The sequence below is a fragment of the Rhincodon typus genome, chromosome 17 (assembly GCF_021869965.1).
Source record: "Rhincodon typus isolate 14 chromosome 17, sRhiTyp1.1, whole genome shotgun sequence".
In the NCBI taxonomy this organism is placed as follows: Eukaryota; Metazoa; Chordata; class Chondrichthyes; order Orectolobiformes; family Rhincodontidae; genus Rhincodon; species Rhincodon typus.
The window spans coordinates 25,379,381-25,403,020 of record NC_063348.1 but is presented as its reverse complement, the minus strand read 5'-3'; the positions used below and the strand labels follow the sequence as shown (position 1 = coordinate 25,403,020).

General features: G+C 37.5%; 1 protein-coding gene across 2 annotated transcripts in view; it reads right to left on the bottom strand.

The window, feature by feature from the left end:
- Nucleotides 1–23,269, bottom strand: part of lrp5 (low density lipoprotein receptor-related protein 5) — a 181,108-nt gene extending 157,839 nt beyond the window's left edge. The window contains exon 1 of one of the 2 annotated variants that reach the window (XM_048606985.1): nucleotides 23,012–23,269. In XM_048606985.1, coding sequence (XP_048462942.1) covers nucleotides 23,012–23,066 — 55 coding nt within the window. In that variant the 5' untranslated portion in view covers nucleotides 23,067–23,269. The remainder of the gene's footprint in view (nucleotides 1–23,011) is intronic. The other variant, XM_048606986.1, reaches the window with a different exon arrangement.
- Nucleotides 23,270–23,640: the final 371 nt, after the last annotated feature.

The following is a 23,640-nucleotide window of genomic DNA, read 5'->3' as shown; positions in this document are numbered from 1 at the left end:
AACTTGTTGGCAATGATATTGTGAAGCACAAAATAAGCACCTTCATCAAGATCTTTCAAATACAAACTCATCCTAGAACAGATAAGGATACAAATATATCAACAAACCCATAACAAACATAGCACTTTTTGTTGACTATGTTAGATCTTAGTATATCATTGCCATCTGTTCCACATTAAAACAGAAAAAAAAGAAAAACTAGGAAAAAGATTGGGGAGTTTCTTAATTAAAACGACTGAGCAAAATTAGTGCTCTAAAATTGAATGGTTGGGTGGTGGGGATGGGGAGGAGGGAATAGAGAGAGGATCTTGGTATGGAGACAACTTACATTGAAAGGGAATATCAATACAGGACGAGTGCCCACAAGTAATCTACAACTTGAAACAAGATGGTTACTGCTTTAAAGTTATTCCTCAGTTTAAAAGCCCCTGCTTGCAGCATGGGAGCTTTATTTTAAAAAGAGAGTTTCAACAAAGCATCTGCCAATGACAGTAGGTCTTGGAAAATCCCACAAATTGAGTCATTGCTTACCCTGAAGCATTCTTTAACATGTATTCTAGTCAGGAACTCTTTTAATTTGGCAGCATTTTAGAATGCAATTTTTGTAGAAATTTGCCTTAAAGAACATCCGAGTGCCAACTAGTGCGGATTTATTAATAAAGTTGAAAATGGGTTTAATCGCAAAAAAAAAGCACTTTTAATCAAGAGTCTATAGTCTACCACTGTGGGAACACAATCGTAAGTAACAGAAACTGACTTCAGAACTCTCCACAAAACAACTGAAATTTTCATTGTTATACTATGGTCATCTTTAGAAAATTAAATGTTTTTAAGACCTGAAAGCTTTTAAAAAGGTGCATGTTAGTGTCCCGTACCAAGTGAAGTGTTAAGAGCCTTTGTATAGGGCAACAGATGGGGTAATTAATGAAAAATCACCATGGTTATTAATTTAATCTGGGGGCATGGCAAATTGTGTGGGCTGAGCCAGATTCCAATGCATTTTATTTTTAAAACAGCCCATTAGATCAGGAAATTTGTTCAGTGGTGGATATAAGCTGCATTTGAATTTTTCTGCTTTTGGCACTAGTTTGGCCACATTTGGGCAAATTGTGCTGAAAAAATACACTGCAAGTTAGTAAGAAACTCCGGCCAGGCTAGTTGGGACTAAAAGAATATGTTCCCCTTGGAAATTCAGCTAATTTTATTTTCAGAAATGTCAAAGTAAAATGTCAACGGTATTAACATTTCAGAAAACAAAGGGGTAATGCTTTGAAACAGGTCAGTTCCTGCATCTCAGAACAGGCTGTGGCAACAAAATAATTGTGTGAAATTATATATATCTAATACAAGTAACAGACTCCATGATTTAAATTCAGAAGCTAAGAAGAAAACTGTTAAACTATCGTGGGATTACAAAGTTGTGGACTTTTTAAAATTTAAGACAGCAGCTTAGCATGACTAAATAACTTTCAATAGATTTGTAGAAACAGGAACTGAAATATTATGTCTAATAATGTCAGCAGACACAAAACAACAGGTTATAGTCCAATAGGTTTATTTGAAATCACAAGCTTTCGGAGTGCTGCTCCTTTACCTGTCAAAGGAGCAATGCTCCCAAAGCTTGTGATTTCAAATAAACCTGTTGGACTATAACCTGGTGTCGTGTGACTTCTGACTTTGTCCACCACAGTCCAAACCTGCACCTCCACATCAAGTCTAATGATGAGTCAGGTGTAGTGAATAACTAAATTGGTACGTGAACATTTATCTAACAGTGAACAGATTTCAATGTTACATTTGGAAAGGAGAAACACACATCAGCCAAGATTCTAGATCGCGGTAAGTCTGACTTTGACAAGACCAAGAAAGTCTACAGTAAACTAGATAGATGTGTCAGTGGGTAAAAAGCTAGCAGGAGGTATTCGAAACTTAATTCATCAGAATTAATGTTAAAATTAAAGAGTTATGTGGGATAACAGAAGATACAGAAACCATTCGAGCATGGAAGAGCAAGAGCTCTTATTGTGAAAACATACAGCCATTAATAATTGAAAAAGTAAAGGATAACAAAACTAAAAAGAAAAAACAGAACAAATGCAAAAAAGCAAAGATCCTGGTGAATGGGAAAGATACAAGGAGCAGCAAATGGTGAGTCAGCACATTGAGCTACAACGAGGGAGAAGGAAAAACATACAAGGATTTCAGTAGAGGAAGAATACAGCATGCTGAATGCCCTGAGGAAACAAATTTTGAATCAAAGATGGAAATTTACCTAACTGTAAGAAAATTAACACTGTGTTTAAGAAAACAATGGTGCTAAAGAGGAACAAATCCCCAGGACTTGCTGGTTTTGAACCAAGGATTTTGAATAAATTAAGTGGGAATATTGCAGGTGCCCTATCTGCAATCTTGCAAGTTATTGCAATTGTATTGAAAAATGGAAATTTTCCTTGTCTTTTTAGGCTGGCTTCGAATCAAATTGATCACTGTGGCAATTTTCTTCAATTACCTCAGTTTCCAGCCCTTTTAAAAAGTTACTGAAATTAAACTTATTTGCAAGGGCCACCATAATGCTTTAGAAATTGAGTAAAACCACTTAACTATTTAAGAAAAAATTGGGAAAGGAAATCAAGGATTTACAGAGCCATATCTGAATTACAGACATTAAAGTCTACAGTTAAGGACATAATGACTTTCTTATCAGAAAGAGGTATGGCATGTAAGGAAGCTGCCTGCCTTTTTTGAAGATGTGATTGAAGATTGCACAAGTGATTGTCCAAGAATGTGATTTATCTGCCCTTCCAGAAGGCATTTGATTATGTCTTTCATAAGGTCCTTAGTTGCAATTGTAACTTGTGGAATTGAAATTACATTGTTGACATAGTCAGGAAATTGACCATGTGATAGGAGACAGAGAGTAGGTATAATGGGCAGGTATATGAATTGGCAGAATGTAATTACTGGTGCCCTGCAGGAATCTGTGTAGTGGCCTCAAATGCTTAATATAATTTATTATCCATTTAAATACCAGGATGGAGAGCCAAATAGCTTAGTTTGAAAAAAAGGTAGCATTGTAGTAGCATAAATGGAAGCAATAATTTAGGGAGAGATTCTAACAGACTAAACAAATGGAATAAACTGTAATAAATGTATTTCAATCTATAAGTATGAGATTACCCACATTGGACCCAAAACAGATTGACCAGACTACTTTCTAAATGCTGAACAGCAAGGCAGCGAATGTCAAGGAAACTTTGGCAGCTATGTACATAGATCTGAAAGCGTTATGGGCAGATTCAAACTTCAATCTAAAAGGCTAAAGGATTGCTCGTCTTTATACCTTAAGGATTAGAGTTTGAGATATTAGAAGTCATGTTACAGGTGTACAAAACCATAGTTCTGCAGTACGGTGAGCAGTTCTGGGCAGAGTTATGTTGGGCTTAGTGCAAATCCAATATAGGTTTATCAGAAATAATATCTTGACTCCAAGAGTTAGGTCATGAGGAGTGATGACACAAACCTGATGTGCACTTCCTGGAATTTAAAGAGTCAAGGGGTGATTTGATAGAAATTTAAGATTTCTAGGCTGATAGGATAGATGGAATTGACATGATCTGAAAGAAATTGGAATCATGCCTTTCAGGAAAGAAGTTTGGGAACATTTCTACATGCAAAGGGTAATTGCGGTTTATAGCTCTTATTCACAAACAACAGCTGGTATTGGCTCAATTGTTCATTTTAAATAGGAGATCAATTGATTTCTATTCATCAACAGTTTGAAGGGTTAAGGAGCAAACATAGATATACGGAGCTAATCCACATATTCAGCTATGATCTCACTAAATGCCAGAACAAGGCACATGGGGCTAAATGAAAAGAAACATTTCAGAGAGGCACCTAGTCACCATTTGAGAGTTTCATGCTATGAGGTGTTATGCAATAGTAAGCTCACAATCAGGGGTGTTTCAGGGGAACAATGGGATCACGACATGTGTAGCAGCATATGACTATTCAAACATTTTAAAAAGCCTCACTATGAACTTTTTGTTGAGCCACAATTATAAATGTTAATATTTCAGATCATCAATAATGAACAAAATGCAACATTGAATACACTACAGGCAAAAGTGTTATATTTGAAAGTTTAATTCATAAAGAGAATCACATACTGGAAAAAACTTGAGAACTTAAATTACCTTTTTTTTCTCCATTTTAGTTTCAGGCATTAGTAACATAAACATTGCTAACTTTTTTTGCTAAGCATTTGCTAGATAATATCAAGTTTTAGAATAAAATGCTAGAATGTTTTTGTTATATGGACTTTTGTTTAGTAGAAACTAAACAAACTGTCTGAACTTGCAATCTTGAGCATAACTTTCAGATAGAAGAAATCTTACACTAACTGAACTGTCCAAGTTAAATGTGAATCAAGGTCTCAGCAGAGAGTATGCCAAAAGAGTTTTTCTTCAATACTGCATCAGCAAACATTTTAAGTTTCTTAAACTTATACATTAATCTTACTGAATCCTCCCTACAAAGAAAAAGAACAGAAAATGGGGAATATTCCAATAAGTAGTTTCACATCCATCAAGGCCACCAGAGGAAGTTTCAATTTTGAACAAAAACGTTCAGCACTGCCATGACTTGCTGACGTGGGCAACCGCAGATTATTTTACAATATATTTGCACAAACGGTATCACAATTCTTGCAAACATTTTATAATGACATAAGGACATGATGCACACTGACAGCTGGCATCATTACTGGTGGTCGCTGCATGACCAAAACCCCTATGAAAAGCTATAATAGTCTATATTAAACAAAAACGGCACACACAGTAATTAGAGGCCATCAACTAATCCGGACTCTACTATTTCTAAACATCTCACATTAAAGCAAGTCACCAAGACACTTTAATTGAGTGCCATTTGTGGAAAGATCAGGTACTCCCACATAACTCTTTAATTTTAACATTAAATTAGATATGTTTATAAGAAGTACTAAATAATAATAGATTTCAACATTTAAGAGGTCCAAGGGAATGTAAAGCTGAATAAATTATGGTTCCAATCATGGTAACAAGACAGATCAACATACGAACCAATGGGATAGACTTAGGAAATTAAATTCAGTAGATTCACAATCAAACGATTTAATTTCTTCTTTTTGTTTACACACTGTGCTCTCAATGTGTGAGGTATATGCCAAAGATTAATGTTGCAGTTATTAGCAGAGCAACATTCAATTACATTGGCAGAGGTTTTATAATTTAAAGTAAATTTTAACATTATTAAAATGGTGGACAGATGCATTAATTCACCATTAGTCAACAACAAATATAGATTTATATGTAACAATGTTTATGTTGCATAATAAACCAAAGTTTTAAAATTGTAGCTAATGTAAATCTTTCCAGGATTCCAGTTGTTGCAAAGCTCCCTATGTGCAGCGATTAGCCTTGCAATGCCATCCATTAAAATCCAAGTTACAGTAAAGTACTTTGCTAGTTAAAGAACCTTTTAAATGCAGAAAATCTGACAAAAATCAACAACAATTATCTGTCAGCAAATCTACATTAATGGAAGCACAAGGCAACAACAGCCTTTTGCTATCTTGTGTCATGGTCTGCTCAGTTTACACAACATTAAGGTTACCAGATTCTTGTCGTAAAACATGCGAAAACTACTTTTTGGATTGAAGTGATTAAGTAGGAATGTTCATCAAAATAATAGAAAGGTTAACAGCAGTGGGAGCCCAAATTTTATAAATGATTGATGTCTGCTGAGTGACAATCTGTAACAGCACAAGTCTGATGAGGAATACACTAAAACCTGGCCTGTGCCCACAGCTCTTGATTAGTCATGGAATCCAGAGTTCCATAATCAATCCCTACAGAGCCGACTCTTCACCAACTCTGAGGGGTTCAATAGGAGCCCAGAAACACCCAATAAAGGCAGAGACGTGAACCATCTGGAGACCATTATTTTTGTTACAAAATAATCTCCATCAAGAACACCTTCTTTTGGAAGCAGCAAAAACTGTATTTTGTTCAGAAGTGCACAATTAAGCTCATGAATTTATACCAAATCACCAAAGAATAAACATAATCACAACAATATTAATCGGTTGGTTCATCATACAGGGAGAATAATTCTGACAGAGATGGCCGTCCTCCTCTTCCAAATAATCAACTCATGTGCCAAGGATGCAGCAAGTTGGTTCAGCAAATGTTTTAATGATATGCAGTGAAGAAAGAGATGTCAAAGATGACAACAGAAAAATAAACATGATCTTTGCTTGTTCACATCACAACTGAATTCAGACACACAATGCATAGTGAAGCCTGAGCAATAACCTGCACTATACTGTTTGATTGCAACTCGCTGAATTGTTCTTGCTGGGGAACAATAGTTTGCATATTACATTATGCATATGTAGCACCAGAAAATGTTTTATATACAAGGATTATTATAGTCATGCAAGCATTATTTCAGGAAAATGGGCACTTCCTTTATAAAATGCTAAAACATATAATACTGTGTGCTTGTAATATTTGTATAGTACCTGTAAATGTGGCAAAATGCTTCAAAGCTTTTCACAAGGGAATTGTCAAATCAAAAGTGACTCCAGGTGGCATAAGATGATGTAAAACAGATGACCAAAAATGAGAATGATTTTAATGGGTTTCTAAAAGTGCCAGCTGAAGTGGCTGCAAAGGGAGGGGAGAGTCAAGAAGAGGCTGTAAAGGGAGGAGGGCAGAAGAAGAGAATGCAAAAAGGGAAGAGAAAGAGGAGGGTGCAAAAGGGAGGGTGAAGAAAAGGAGACTGCAGAAGGAAGCAAGGAGAAGGGGACTGCAAAGTGAACAGTTTTAAACCTGGCATCACAGGAATAACAGCTAAATGAAAGCCAGGAAAACTTGAAGTCACCGTGATAATTAATTTCTTGCAAATGAATGTGGAATTTCTAGCTTAAAGCTGCATATGATCAATATGGGAAAGAAATGTAGTGGGTGTTATTGTAATGAACACTTTGTAAATTGTCTCATTTAAATTTGAAATTCAGATCAGAAATGCAGTGAAAAAGAAAAGCAGGAACTGCCCTTCCAGTTTTCCAAATCTTCCAGTTTTGTGCGTGTATGTTAGAAATTCATTTGCTGTATCTGCGCTAGTTTGCGGGAAGCTTGTTTAAGCAGTTAGTTTTTTGTGCGTCAGTTTCTTCGGGAAAAAAATTGTTGCTGACTTATATTTGTGATCTTGTGCCAGCGTAAACACTGTAGTGTTTAGGAAATTAATACTTTACTTGTGTATTATGGCTTCAAGTTTAATGGTGGGTTAATGATTATTGATGATATTGATGAATTCTTCTAATTCAGTTTCTTTAAAGTCTGAAAACCCAGATGTCAACACAAATACTGATTGTTACTACTTAACTGCATTATCTAATAAAGGAGTTAGTATGAATGAAAAGGCCTGAAAACCAAGAAAATAGCTCCTGAAATTCAAAAAGTAGCCCCCAAGGAAATCTCAAACCCTTGAAACGAGTTTATTTTGACCCCTGTTCCAAAGTAAACAAACTATCTTTGAAATGTTTTTTGTAAAATAATGTTATTTTGTAAGCCGTATGAATGTTAACATGCTTTTTTTTGAGGGGTGGGAGATTCAGGTAGTTTCCTTACAAAGATCATCCTTACCTTTCCTACTGAAAAAAAAGTCAGGAACACAATTTGTAAACTGAATGCCATACTATTCAGGGCACGATAGTTCCTTCCTGCCTGTCGACAGATGCATACAAGATTTGCACTGCAACTACTAATCTTAGCTTCCTACAGCCATACCCCTGCATGGAACATCAAGCAACTTTTTTTGTGTGTGGTTTTCCCTTTTGGCACCAATCAGAGCCTTCTCATCTGTTCACTGCCTCCTGCAAACTAACTTGGATTGTGTCTGGACTGGTTCCAATACCAGTTTCTCTATTAATTGTGTCTGCCCTTCGACTTAGTTCTGCATTTAATTTGCAGCCGAGTACTTGCCAATTCTTTGTCACTGTAACTTCCTCAAAAGGCATCTCATGATAATGTTCCTCCACGCGTCATGCCCGGTCCTAGGTTAGTTACAAAGTTCAGCGGTTGCTAATCTTTAAGCAAATGCTGTCTAATTATCCTGTTCTTTTTCCAAGTCCTGTAGCTTGCGCTCCCCACATGTACTTTGTTAGCATAGTTAGGGACAACGCTTTCCCTCAGACGGCTACCTAGGAAGACAGACCAATTTTAAAAACAAAAATATATTAAGTTTGTCTGCAAGTGCCGTTACAGGCTTCACTACATGACACAAGAATCAAATTTTTAAAAAACAGAATATAATTATTTTGTTCTGTAAAAAATAGCTACATCACATTCAGTGTTACTGAAAACTTTTAACAGACAAGATTACAAAAAGAAGACTCACACTGTTATGAATTTTTACTTACATCAATAGCTGGATAAAAAAGAATTGAATATTCCTAAAGTACATGTCAGGTTTAGCTAATATGCCCAAGAAACTAGCCTTCAGTGTGTTCCCAGTTAAAAGAAAACACACAAATATTTGCCACCTTTACAATCTTGGGATTGAATTAGTAGACTACTGCAGGTTATCAAATGTGGACCAATCTAACGAGGTCACAATATATGATTAACTTTGACTTTGCCATCAGAAAAACATGCTGTCAATCATTCAATGTATTGTGGTCACATTATTGAAGAAGGTTTAAAGCAAATTCCCAACAAAAGTCTTAAAAAGGAAATTTAACACAACTGGCAGAAATACTAAACAATTAAATAAAGAGGCTGCACATATTTGCAGAAATAGAAGCATGACGATGGCCTGAATCTTATTTTTCTCGGCTAAGTGCTGGTTGCACGCTTTTTACGAAGGTTTCTTGCCACAGGTACTCAGGAGTTTTCTCACCATATCTTAAAAAGTTCACCTCATGATCTACCTGCCTTTCCCCTATGGAAGCCCTTTGTCCAGTTCTAACCCCATCTTACAAAATGCCATTCCAAAATAGCTCTAACCTGCTGGGATATCCTAGAATTGACTGGCATTGACACCATCTTAAAAATCCATTGTGCAACCGGATAAGCACAATCAGTCCAGAGCTACCCTGCCTGATTCCTGACATTTACCCACGTGTGGCAAGTAGGGGAAATTTAATGCTCCACTTTGCAAGCAGGGACCTGTATACATGCTGGAAGGAGTGTTGCAGAGGAAGGATGTGCTCTTCCTCCAAGACCAGCAGTGAAGGCGATGATACCATGCCAGCCTGGTTTGTGGTTGCCACCCTAGGCAATGAGGTCTCAGCCATCTGGAGAATGCCCAGCAGTGTAGGAAGAAGGTTAATGATGTTCTTCACTCTTAGGCTGTTCTAAGTGCCACCATCTTCTCTCCAATACGTCCTCATTAACTCTGTTACTGTACCCATTTCCCAACAAGGCTCATGTTCTACAACTCTCAATACTGCCTGCAACATCTTCCCTCAATTGCTGTCACCCAACTCAACCCCCAACCCTGTGTGCTCTTTGTGCTGCCTACCTACGTGCTTGGAGCATCACCATACCTGCACCAAAAGTAACAGATGTGCCAATCATTTTGGTCTCCCTTAACACCTATCTCCCATTCCAAGAGAACAGCTGACAGAGTCAAGATCGATAGTGGGCTGCCCCGCAATCAGTTCCTCACTGTTTATGTGGAAAATATCCTGATTCTTAACACCCAAAGTGACTGGCTGACTGTGTCCAGGTGACTGGGCTGGTATTGGATGCTACCCTTGACTTACTGTGCTGGGTCTTCCTGACTGAAGTCTATCATCTTCCAGTTGACTGAGGCCTACTGACAACCACAAAAAGCTTCCTGACTTTATGTCTGTGCTAAATAGCATGGCAATGCAGCAATACTATGAGCCTGTATCTCTGGCTGATAGGCAAAGCAAGGTCATGCAAAGCAGGGATGCTGTGAGCATCCAGCTAGGCTCAGAGTGAGTGAACTAGCAAAAAGGTTGGAGATGAAGTCCAGAACTTGAGCAGCATGTGAAGTGTCCTTGCTGCAGCATTCCCCAATATGTTGTTGCCCAGTGTCCAGAATGGATGTCCTTTGGACCAAGTGGTGAGCAAGGTTGCCAAGTTTCCATTGAGAATTCTCAATGTCAAGCTTGTTTGGTAAAATAGGAAGATGAATCTTAAATGAAGCATGTTGTACTGTTAATAAGACTTTACCAAGCAATCATTTCCCTTAAATGGCAACTTGCTGCTCCCTAGCGAGGAAATCCCCTCGCATTTCAGCAGACACATGAAAGATGCAATGGATTACTCCTAGCATCAAGAGAGGCCTCACACGACTGTGTGATTCTGCCACAAATCTTGCCAGAATCCACGTTATTCCTATAAGATGCCACGCATTGTTTCTAATCTAGTCCAAAGATTTTGTTTGATAAGCAGGGATCTATTTTCCCATTGATGATGTTTTAATTGTTCCTGTATTAACCCCCATCATATCAACAGCTCAAACTAATACTACTTCATAATTTTTTCTTCATCTTAACAGAGGAAAGAAACATTTTACCACAAATCAGAAGATGTCTGTAACAAAGTAAACCACGTAATGGACTTCATAACCCACCCACACTTAAAACTCAGACCTCAGCGTCATGGTGATCTCTCAACACTGAACTGTTCTCCTTAATCCTATATTTCACATTTATCTGAATACAGAGGTATAGAAAAAATTCTTCAAGCACGTACTTGGTCTAAAAAAAAGTTTAACTGCTTTTTCACAAGAAAAGGGACGTTTTCCTCAGGTTTTCAAATTAAAGGGCAGTACCAACAGCATTTTATTAATGACCGAGGTACAAATGTCAAAAGCCATAATTAAACTTTGACATTCCTGTTTGTGTAGTCTACGTTCTCCATGTTATCAATATTTATTTCATTAGCTGGCCACTTGTCAAGTATCAAGACCAAAAGATACAAATTATTTCTGGTAATGAATTTATTCAATGCCTTTCAAAATTAGTAACACTACAAATGGCCTTTTAAATTATAGTGATGTGTTATTTTGGAGAGGAGAAAAACCTGAATAAAGATAAGCTAGTTCTTCAATTTGTTGAAGGCTTTGTCACAATGTAAGTTAATGTTTACTCTACCTTCCACAAAAAATGTAATTACTATCCATGTTCCCAGTTAAAAGTAAAAGATTATTTCAAGCGATCAATAAAAATTAAAGTAAATGGGATTACACTGTTTAAGTCTTGATGTCAAATATTTAGTCTTTCTCAAATTAAACAGCACTTGCTTTGGTATGTTTTCTCAACTTCCTTCACATCTTAAAGGTTCAAGTTCACAAAAACGTTCTGTTTTCCCATAGTTGCAGCTATTTCCCAGCTGCACAAATAATATTGCTTCATACCTTTAAATGCACCTCTGAACACACCCACCTGGCATTGTTCTAGGAGACTGTCAAAAGCACAGAGCCATGGCACAGCATAAAGAGTGAGCCTGCATTTAAACAGGCCTTCATTACATACTCAGGATTTCCTAAAGCATTTTACAACCAATGGATTACTTTTGACATGCGATCACTGTTGTTCTATTGATAAATGTTTCTCAACTTGTGCCTTTAATCTATATGAGAACACAAATTCTTCATCCATTGATTTATTTTGCTACAGCTGCACAGGGCATTGAGGCGAGCACAACTAAACTACAGTGTACAGTTCTGGTCTCCTCTTTTAAGAAAGGGCACAATTGCATTAGAAGCATCTCAGAGAAGGTTCACTCTATTGATTCCTGGAATGAAGGGGGTTATCTTTTGAGAAAAGTTTGGACAAGGTTAGGCCTATATCCAGTGGAGTTTAGAATAATGAGAAGTAATATCATTGAAACGTACAAGATCCTGAGGAGACTTGAAAGGGTGGATTCTGAAAACTTGTTTCCCCTTATGGGAAAGGGTAGATCTATGCGACACAGTTTAAAAATGAGGGCTCTCCCATAGGAGATGGAGATAAGGTCCCAGAGGGTTGACAGTCTATGGAACTCTCTTACCTAGAAAGCAGTAGAGGCAGAATCATTGAATATTTTTAAGGTAGTTAGATTCTAACAAGAGAGTCGAGGTAGACAGGAAAGAGGAGTTGAGGCACACACAGTTCAGCATGATCGTACTGAATGGCAGAGAAGGCTTGACGATCCAATAGGGTAATCCTGCTCCTAACCTGTATGTTTAGGTAGACTTATCATTTCTGGCTGTTCAAGTCAATGACGGAAAGGGAACACACACATTTATACAGCATCTTTCACAGCCCATTTCATGATATCAGGATTTTACATCAGTTCAATAGGTACTTTTGCAGCAGTTAATTAACAGACTCCAAGGCTCAACAAGCACCGATAATGACGAGATAGCAATATTTATCCTCAACATAAAAAAAAGTTTAGGCCATTCAGAGAATTTATATTCTGTAATTTGAAAGTGTAATGGGGATCTTTTACACCCATCACTGAATTCATGCATGGTATAAATACACACAGCAGCAATGATGTATACATTTAGAAAGCACTTGACACAAACATTTATCTGAAGGAGAGATCAATCTTGTCTTGGTGCTGGCAATACTGCTGTAATGCTTCTCATGGTAAAGGAAGAATAATATTTACTGCACTTTGATTTACTAAATAAATCGAATTAAAAGAAGGGGAATAAAAATTGTTCAAAAAAGTGTAAAAGTTAATAGATTAAGTAATGCTTTCCTCAAAGTTTGATTGATGTGTATTAGAGCCACATACATCAAGAAGATCTCCCTTTCAATTTCCAGGCTCTGGATATGCCATCCAAAGTAACAGTAAGGGTACAATTGGTCTGAACGTCCCTGCGTTTGGGAGGGGAAAATCTACCTGGCATTCTGCTCACAGACATAAGCATTTCCAGCATCAAATTCAGAGGTGAAGCTCCCTTAGTTGACGAGCCTGTTGATACTCATAAAATGAATAATAGACAATTGGGCAAGTTGTCAGTGATCAGCAATCATACCAGCAAGCAGGGCAACCATTCAGCTCAATGAGTCTGCTCAGCTTGGCATGGATGATCTATCTTTGCAATTATGAAATCCTACATCTTCAGTACTCTTCTTTCCTAAGTAAGCTTCGATGTCTTTGTTTCAAGAATAAGTCAATTATTTTGTATATTTCATCTTCAAGGCAACAAATTCCACAACCTTAAAAAAGGTCTGAAAAGTTGTTCCCCTTATAGGAAAGGGTAGATCTATGGGACACAGTTTAAAATTTGTGAAGATTTATTTTGTGTGAATGCGCTTTTAACTGCTGAAGTTTGAATTTTAAGATTAAGATTATGTACTCACAGACTGGATCTTCCTCTCAACAGAGGACATTTTCTAAATACCCTGAAATAATTAAAACAATACAGGCAATATCTGATTGCCTCTTCTCTCCAGGATACAACACTCAAGCCTGCCCAGTTTTTCACCTTGGTTAAGCCCTCTTACCTTTCGAATAATTGTTGGAATATTTCCAAGTCAAGGGTATGGTTGCTAAAGTGGAGTAGTGAAAATTTTCCAAATTGAAGTTTCCACAACTGAGAGATTTCAAACCCATCAGAAGGACAACCTTTCAAACCTGATATTAAAGCCCTCTTAGCTGAAGATAAAATACCAATGATACTATTTCTAAAGCAAAGCGCAGGAGTTTTCTCCAAACTCCACGTCAATCAAGATTAACCATCATCACTAAAACAAGTTATCTGGTCATGCTCACATTGCTGTTTGCACAAATTTGCTGTCACATTTCCTACCTTACCACAATGACTACATTTCAAAAGTCCTCCATTAGCTCTAAAGCGCTTTAGATGTCAGGATGTCATGAAAAATACTTCCAAATTCTACACTTCTTGATGGAGATCAATCACAGATATATTTTGACTTACAGTACAAATCCAACAATTTCTTGACACTTATGGTAAGGCACAAACCATTCAGCAATTTGTGATGATTCACAATTCATGGCACACCTCTTCATTCATACAACATAACAATAGGCACTGTATACTCATCATTTGGCTCAGCAATTGTACAAGCAAATGAGAATGAAGTATCTCCTGACCTAGGCAGCACCCATGCAAAGATCTCAACAGAAGATAAACAATCTGTAACTTTTTTCACTTTCAATAATCCAACTTTCCAAAACTTGGCAACTATGTGATTGTTTGTATAAGTATCTCAGCTTTTATAAAAATATCATAATTGAGAGCCAAAATACCAATAAGGGTGATGGGAAGTACAAAAGTGTGTTGCACTGTAAGATCGTCTGAATCACTTACTCTACACATCCATATTTTTGTACTCTTACAATCAAAATTTGTAATTAACGTTTTCAACTTAATTGTTTAACTAGCATAAACAGTATAAAGGATATGAAGCTTCAGGATTTATCTGCATCATTCAGCCCATGGTGTGATACCCAATGAACAGAACATAAATGAGTAAATGGCATATTGGTTTGTACCCTAGTTCTAAAGATCCAAGATTTTTTTAAAAAAATTAAACCTGGATTTTACACAAAACTCATTCCAGTACCACCAGATTTCACAGCAGAACCAGCAACAAGTCCAATATAAAATTCGAGCAGAAAGTAAATGACCTAGGAAAATGATCTCCACAATTGTACGTCCAGCAGCATCCATTTATACAAACAAAAGTCAGACTTGCTACAACTAGTAGGAAGATCCATTATCAGCAGGTTTTCTGGACCACTGTTTCATTCATTGTGGGCTAGTTTAATACTTTATGGGCCATACACGAGCTACAATTTTCCCACTAGTTTGTATTAATTTGAAACAGCCGACATTAGCAAAGCTGGATGTTAATGCTTGACTGCCAACTTAACCCACAAAAATTCAAAAATGATAGGGCACCAAGAAAATTAAGCATGAATTGGAATCAAGTTGCATCAGATCTTGCTTCCAAGGTATGGGAACAACACAAAGGCAACTCCACCCACCCCACACCCACCCTGGCTATAGTTTGATCAGAATGAAAACAAAAGTAATATTTTTCACCCAAAATCTTTGGAATATTTACTGATACTCGATCTGACAAAGCTACCCATTAGAAGATCATACCCAACTGATTCCCATCTATTCTCCATTTAAATCATTTTGAAGGGCAATATAACCACAGCTGTTATTCTTTTAATTGCCATCAAAAAAATGCCATCTATGTGCACACAGGACAATTACTTGGGTTTTATCCAACATTGTTCAACAAATTTTAACCAAAGCATATAGTTTGAGGTTTCAACTATTTTTTTTCCCTTCACCAATATTCATCATCTCCTTCGTTGTGGTATGGCTGCACAAGCGAGACCAGCTTCATCCAATTGGCTGCTACTGAATCTCTGGTGGCATCCTATTCAACCCATTTAATCCAAATCTGTCAACATTTATATGAAATTTCTAGGCTCATTCTTAATCTGAAATTTATATTGATTAAGAATTAACTATATCGGCTCTGCGCAAGTCTCAGATATACAGATTACTCAGTCATTTTGCAGGTTGATACAGCCATAAAAATACAAAGAAAGCACCAGGCTTCATTCCTAGAGAAATAGCACTGCAACGCAAAGAACCTAACAAAAATCACAGTATAAAGGTGATGTTTGAAGCCTCAAAAACATTTGTCCAAAGATGGGGTTTGACTTGTACAGAGAGTAAATCTAAATAATCAGTGTCAGTTGCTGTTGGTGCGTGCCATTTTGGAATGTGAAAAAAATACTTAATACTGGTAATTTCAATTCAACCATTGATGTATTTTACTGAAAAAATAATTTTACAAGACGATCAAAGATTAAAATCAAAACATCTTAAAACCTATTCGGCACAAATTCATTACCTTCAGCATCCAGCGCAAAGAATTTACTGAATTAATTCAAGGTCACTGGCTATGGCATAACTGTAAGGATCGTACTCAGGATCATATTTAGCACTTCTGGTTTCAGAATTATCCCTGAACATCATATTTTTTATCCATCGAATTGTATCTTCCACGTTTTTTTCTTTAATAATATCAGAACAATTTGTGCTTGAATAGCATTCCAAGATTTGATGATGACATTGTAAAAGCATTAATGGGCAGCACACAGACTTGCATTCACAGTGGAAGTTTTTTCTCCCTCAACCATCCATCAATTTAATTTGCACAAACATGATCCTTAAGTTGCTTGCTGGGGAACATATCCAAAGGTTGAATTACAAATGTAACATCTTCAATTTAGATGTTAGTTCTTTGCAAGCGCCTCTTAAGCTCATTGTTTATATGGGATCTGAACAGATCTGAGCATGCTAATTAACTGTTTCATCATTAAAAATCTTAAGCAATAACACTGCACTTTTGTAATAGTTAGTTTTCAGTGGCAGAGGGACACAGGTAATCATTAGAAACCTAAAGTTAGAAGTTGCCTTGAGATTATATGAAACATGTATATTAATGTCATTTATTTTAGTTTGGATTTTGAATTGTCGTATATGGGTTTGGTCTGTGTCTATGAAAGGGTTTAATAATGAACAGCTATGAAGGGGTTTACTAATCAACTTTTAAGTATTTCTGAAGCCATAGTGATTTATTTTGAAACACAATATAACAGCGAGACTTTCTGGAGAGTAATGGTGAGTTTTTATGAAGAATCAAAATAAACAGTTGTGTATTTAGCTTCAATTAGAAGCTTTTGCAATTTGCTTTCTTGCTTTAGGGGTAACACCCAGAGCTTGAAGAAAGCCTTTTGGTTTGGCAGGTTTTGCAGAAGTTTTAGCTGATCTGGATATGCAAGTCTGTTACTCCGAAAGAAGGGAGATAGCTTATAACTGTAAAGGAACAGGTTACCTCAGTGCACAGAGTTTCGATTGAAAACTCCAGACTAGAAGTGTTTGGTAAAAATCCTGAAGGGATTATCTGAGGCTGAGAAAGTCCAAGTTCAGTTGTACGATTCTCAGGACCAGGAATTGAAACATCTGTTAAGTTAAACCCCATAGACGTGATAAACGGGGAATTCTTTCTGGTGTGAGCACTTTAAAGGAGTGTTTTATGTAAAAAAAATGTTTAGTCTATTCTATTTTGTCTTAACTTGTTTTATTGTTCAGACCAATTCTACAGCATTGCATGCTTGTGCTCCTGTTTAAAGGCCTGTAGGTCAGTCCGACAAATGACATTTTTCCTCTAATATTCACTATCCTCATCCAAACCCAAGGTGATTTCTAACTGATATACTAATATGCTACCCCTCCATCTTTACCTAGCTTCCTACTATTTCCGAATGTCATACACTCATTAATATTCAAACCTAATCCTTAGCTACATTTCTGAGATGGCTATCAGATCTTATTTATTTATTTCAAGATGCACAATGAATTAATTTACTTTGTTATGAATGCTATATGCATTTAGACACAGAACTTGTAGTTTTTTATCTTTGCAGAATCTAGTCTTGACTGCTGGTATATTTTGAAGTTTTGTTTTCTCTGTCCCTTCCTGGTATTCTCTGACCTTCATTTTCTACATTAGTATTTTGCTTTTCTGCCTTGACTCCATCTCTTGATTTATTGTATTCACTCAAGTTTAATCCCTCAACAGTGTGGAGCTGGAGGAACACAGCAGGTCAGGCAGCATTAGAGGAACAGGAAAGTCGACATTTTGGGTCAGGACCCTTCATCAACTGCTGTGTTCCTCCAGCTCCACACTTACTGACTGACTCCAGTATCTGCAGTTCTTGCTACCTCTAATCCCTCAACACCCTCCCTATTTCCTTAGTAACGTGGCTGATGAGAACATCACTCGCAACACCATTCACATGTAGATCATTTCAGTGGTACAGTTCCTCAGTACTGGTGCCAGTGTCCCATGAACTGGAACTTACTTATCCCACTCTAGTCTTTGAGCCACACATTCATTTCTCTAATATTAATCATCCCTTGCTAACTTGCAAGAGATTAATTTTGACATTTTGCTTTTCAATTTATCACCTATCTTCTCATACTCATACGTTCTTACCAGAACCTGACATGGACCATGAACAGTGATTCCTCCCCTTGCCATCCAAGGTAGTCTCCAGCCTAGAGGAAATGTCCCGAACATTAGTACCAGGTAGGCGGCACAGCCATCTCACACTCTTTGCTACAGAGAAGAGTGTCAATACCCCTGACTCTGCTGTCTCCTTCGACCACTACAATCCTTTTTACAATCCTGTCCGGAATGACTTCTTGTACCATGGTGCCATGGCTCATGATCTCATCCAAACTGCTGTCCTCCCTCTCACCCAGACAAGTGCAGAAAACCTCAAACCTATTAAATGATTACAAAGGCTTAAAATCCTGCCGTCTAGGTTCCCTTAACAGTCTCACTTAGTTACACACTCCTTTCCCTGAATACGGCCTCAAACAGAAGACCCCGTCCAAAAGAGGTAACCACCTCCTGGATCCAGGAAACCTTCTCCCTCCCTGAAGATCCTCAATGCCTGTAGCTCTGAGCCAAAGATTCTGAAGCCACAAGGGCTTACTGCAAATACTCGCTCACACTGGCATCTGGAAACTGTCATATTCTGCAATCCAAGCACATGAGCTGTGCTGCCAATGTGTGAATTATGAGTAGCTGCTAACTAATTAATTTATGATTAATACAACCAGCACCACCCAAAAGCACTGACAGTAAACTTCAGAACACAATACTTACAATATTGATAAAACTCAACAGTTTCTCATACCTGTTAATGATTTACCTGCTCCTTCTGCTGCATGAAATTAAAAATCAAATGCTGGAGACTGAAAACAAATAGAGTAGCAGAAGAAAATGTCCCTCTTTTCTAGCCTTCACTAAACTCCTCGTTTGACACACTTCTTGCAGTAAACCGTAAATGAAGCATCTCTTTCCCCAACTCAGAAGATTCCCACTTTGAACTAAATTCCCAGATAAGTGCACTTGGTTCTGAAAAAGGGTCACTGGACCCAAAACAAGATTAACTCTGCTTTCTCTTCATGGATGCTGCCAGACCTGTTGCGGTTTTCCAGCAATTTCTGTTTCTGTTTTCTAATTTCAAGCATCTGGGGTTCTTTGGTTCTTTTTCCTACTTGATTTTTGTCTCACTTCTCCATTGGACTGACTGTCAACATTCCCTCTAAGATGCATGGTTGCATGTGCATACAGCCACTCTGAGGGGCTACACACAGTGATGAGTGTCAGCATGCGAGTGCAGCATTGACTGGAAGTCATGGCTGTGCACTGACCTCAGAAATCCGCGCAGAATAAAATAAAATACTGGCAGAAATGCTGTTGACCATGTTCCCTCAATATCTAACTATTGCCCTGCTGCTGTAAAATGTGTCTTATGATATCAACACCTGTCAAAAAAAGCATTTTATTATAGAGCATTATCTTATATTATAGAGATAAGAATAAGAAATTTGCCTACCACAAAAAAAATCATTTTTTCTTTTCAAAGATGGCAAGTATCAGGACAGCATATCAGGGTATATAAGTCAAGTGTATCAAGTGAAGTATAGTGCTTACAGTGATTGGTGCAATTTAAAGTACAGTACGTGAAGCATACTAATTTAGGCTTAGTTTTCCATTTAACTTATTGGAAACAGTATATTAAACATGCACAGTGATAACACTATAATGTAACAACACATTAATTTTGCACCTGTTAGAAAATATAATTATAATAGTTTGAATAGATCAGCCACCAAAGTATTAATCCTTTATCAATTTCAGTGAGAAACATCTGTCAGCTGTTGACACTGGAAGCATTAGTTTCAGTAAATCTTGCAGTGACAATATTTAACTGCAAGCTGTAAACAAAACCAGACTTGTGTTGTCAAGTTTACATGAAGTATTCTGCACGTGTTTCAATATTTCTACCACCTGTAAATAAAACAAACCTACAGATAAAGTGCAGATAGAGAAGCTATTACCTCTATCAATAAGTGATTCTGGTGTCAGATGTACTTGCAAGGAAAATATGAACAGCTGATCTGCCTGAAGTGATCATAAGCATAAACAATCAAAACTCCTCACAATAAGAAAAAGTCAAAATTTGAGGTAGGCACAAAAATATGAAAGAAACAGCATTCCTTTTTTCTTTGAGTTTCTTAATTTAAATTTCTGAAGCGCAGTAAATCAATCGTATACCTTTTAAACAGACTCCAACAGATGCAAAATGTTCAAAGCAGCTGCTGCGCAAAATAATTTAAAGTGCGAATGGCCTATAATTTTCTAGGTATCATAACTGAAAAAGAAAAACGTCCCCATTTATAAACATCTTTTGTGATACAAAAATCAGAAGACATAGCAGGGCCTTAAAACTGTGATATTTGTTAGAAATGCCTTTATTTTATCACTTCTTCCTGTCACAAAAATCATGCTTCTATGTGTCAGCTGAGATGCCAATTTTGTTTTACACTGGTGGTTAGGCAATTTTTTTATCTCTTGAACTTATCAACAAGAATATTCAAAATTGTTTTTAACATAAATGCAGAAGAACATTAGATATTTTTTCCTATGCAGCACATTAAACAAAATCAGAACCCTGTTTCTAAATGATGAGTTTATTAAACTGACATGTATGAAAATCTTCTTGCAGTGCTCTCAGCAAATAACCTTTGCTCTCTGTTTTCAAACTCTGTGCTGCTCCAACTCCAGCCTTTAGCACAGCCTCTATTTTAGAAGCTCTACCACAACTGTCTATACTTTCAAAGGCCCTAAAGTATTCATCCACAAACATCTAAATCTTTCTACCTCTCTCTCTCTTATTGTTTAAAATCTATCAATTCCACCAAGCTTTTAGTTGTCTATCGTAATTTCTCCTTATAAATATTTTAAGTCAAATATTTTTGAACAACCCAGGTAGGAGCAGCTTTACCATGTTAAAAGCACTGTTTAAATGCAAGTTACTATTACATAGTTTTATATACTCAAGCTTAAATCAGAGAGGCAATAAATAGCTTCTAAATGATGAACAATACTGGAACGGTAAAATCTAATCACATGTATTACATTCTGTGAGAACAAGTCAATTGTGATGAGAAGAAAGGGTCTTTACTTCCCGTGAGAACCTAGGCAACATTTCACCGAGCATTAAAAGCAGGAAAATGGTGCAAGAACACAGTGCACCTCAACAGATGATTTTTGTTCACAGGCAAAGTCCATGGTCATCTTTGTCACGAAATATGAGACCATCAGTTCAGCTGCTTTGTCACATCTCTTCCTTCCTCTTCCTCACCAGGCCAAAACTTCCTTGAAGCCTTTCCTCTTTTGTGGATGAGAACTCGCAGTTTTCTTCTTGTTCTTCATGCCTTCTCTGAATGCCCGTTATCCATGAGATGCAACTGCCATTCTTTTGATCCTAATCCCACTACACTACAGCCCATATTCCTGGCCTCAACACACCCTGACATTGTACTGAAATCGACAAATGCTGGATATTACAGCAGGTCAGACAGCATCCATGGAGAGAGAGCAAGCTTACGTTTCGAGTCTAGATGACTCTCCATCTGCTGGTTTCTATGAATGACACATTTATGTTATTAGTTTAGCATTTTTGACTTTTTCATGAAGTTCTGTTTACTGTTCTAACAACTCATCTTTCTGCAACATGCTCACTGGCCTCTCTGAGAATAGAAAACGTTACATACGCACACCCACGTGAAAAGGTTGGCCACCCTTGATCAAAAAAAATGAAATTCCTCCTCCACCCTTGTCTTAAATGAAAGGCTCTTTATTGCAAAACTGTGCCCCAGATATCATGATATGATGATGGAACTTTATGGGGCTTTATTGTTTTCAGATTAAGGTGACTGATTCTTTTAATATAACGTGACGGCTGAAATTTTAATCTTTACAAGAACCTGCAAAAACCTTAATATACAATAAAAAGTTAAAAATTAACCAACTACATTTGGACACACACTTTGAAGAGGCTGAACAGAAAAACTAAACGTTGTGTCAGGTGAACCTACCAGCTACCCTCAGCCATCACTTTCCAATGTTGCAAAAAAAGATAATAACATACTCATCCGATTTAAAATTTTCTAAGGTGTACTAAGGAATTGGATCGCAGATCATGTACATGATGTTAGTAGGAAATACAATGGTATATTAATGCCTTGTATTGAACTCACATTGACCAAAACTATTATTTGAAACAGTGTTAGTTTATCTCCTCGAATTTGTACCTTGCAAAATCTGTTCTTTTTAAAAAAATTCAACATATTCACTACCTCACCAGATTTCTTGGAAAAAAAGGCTGCAGATTTCCAGCTCTGTGTTAGATGATATCCATTAATCAACTGAGTTCAGTTTGAAACGGGCAACTTCTTGAAGCTGTACATTTTCTCAAACTCTCGAACAAAAACATCATATATATATATATGCACACATTTAAACAAGTAAATTAGTTGATTTCACTAACCCAAATAATTTGCTAGCAGTAACATTTGGCTGACGTTTGTATTGCATTTATTACGAGTTCATATAGATCGCGTCTTCGATGTTGACAAACTTATCGGTGCACGGGGAAATGACATCTAACACCACGTCCCAAACTCATGCCTTTGTGACCTTAATGTATTTTGTTTTCCAAATACATTTTTCATACAGCCATCCGATTTCAATTTACCAAAGGCACACTTTTGCATTGTACGTTCCAAAATCTAGAAAGCCCATCGAAGAAGTGGAGTCTAGACTGAAAAGATCTTTTATGTAGGACACGACTCTTCGCCTTCCAATTCCACCCTCCCAAAAAAAATATCTTTGCAACGACAGGGCTGTGAACAGTATTCTGTCAGAAAACACATCCAACAGTGGGTCGTCTTCAAATCCCTATTTACTACAAGTCACACGGCACGAGCCAACAACGCGGAGCCCACGGTCCGATCGTAGATAACAAACAGGCAGTGACCCTCCACCTTCCCCAGAACCCACACCTACCTGTTGCAACCAAGTAGTGGCTAAAAGCGATCAACGTTAATAACAAAGTCTCCATTTGTAGCTGAATGAAGAAGTGAAAATGTTTCACTCAGGCCCCATAGTTACCATGTATCACCATACAGACAGTGCCGATCCACCTACAGCCTGCCTGTCTGCCCTGTCTCTAGTACTTTCCCGGCTGGTTCCCCTCTCTCTCTTTCTATACCTCCCACCCCCCGTCCCCCCCTCCACCGGCGACGACCGAACAGTCGCCAGCGGAAGCCCGGGGACCCCCCTTCTTCTGATTGACAGCTCCCCTGAACCAATCAGCAGAGCGCCTCTGCACGTTCAGCCTTTCATGTTGCCAAATTATGAAGCACCTCCGGACCAATGAGAAGCGGGAAAGGGGCGGGACCTCCCCGTATAATGGAAGTCAGGCTGAGTTGAAGAATTCTTGCATTTGGATCAGTGCCATAGGACTTTCGAAAGTGTGTCGGTTCAAGTACAGCGCCGAGTGTATTACTGCTAAGTTTCCTGTACGTGGTTTTGTCATTGTTTTATGGACCTCAGTCTGCAGGCGTGTGTTGAAAATCGTGCAGCAGCGGTGTTTGATTTTCTCTCTGAGTAAACAGGTTTCCCTGATGCCGAAA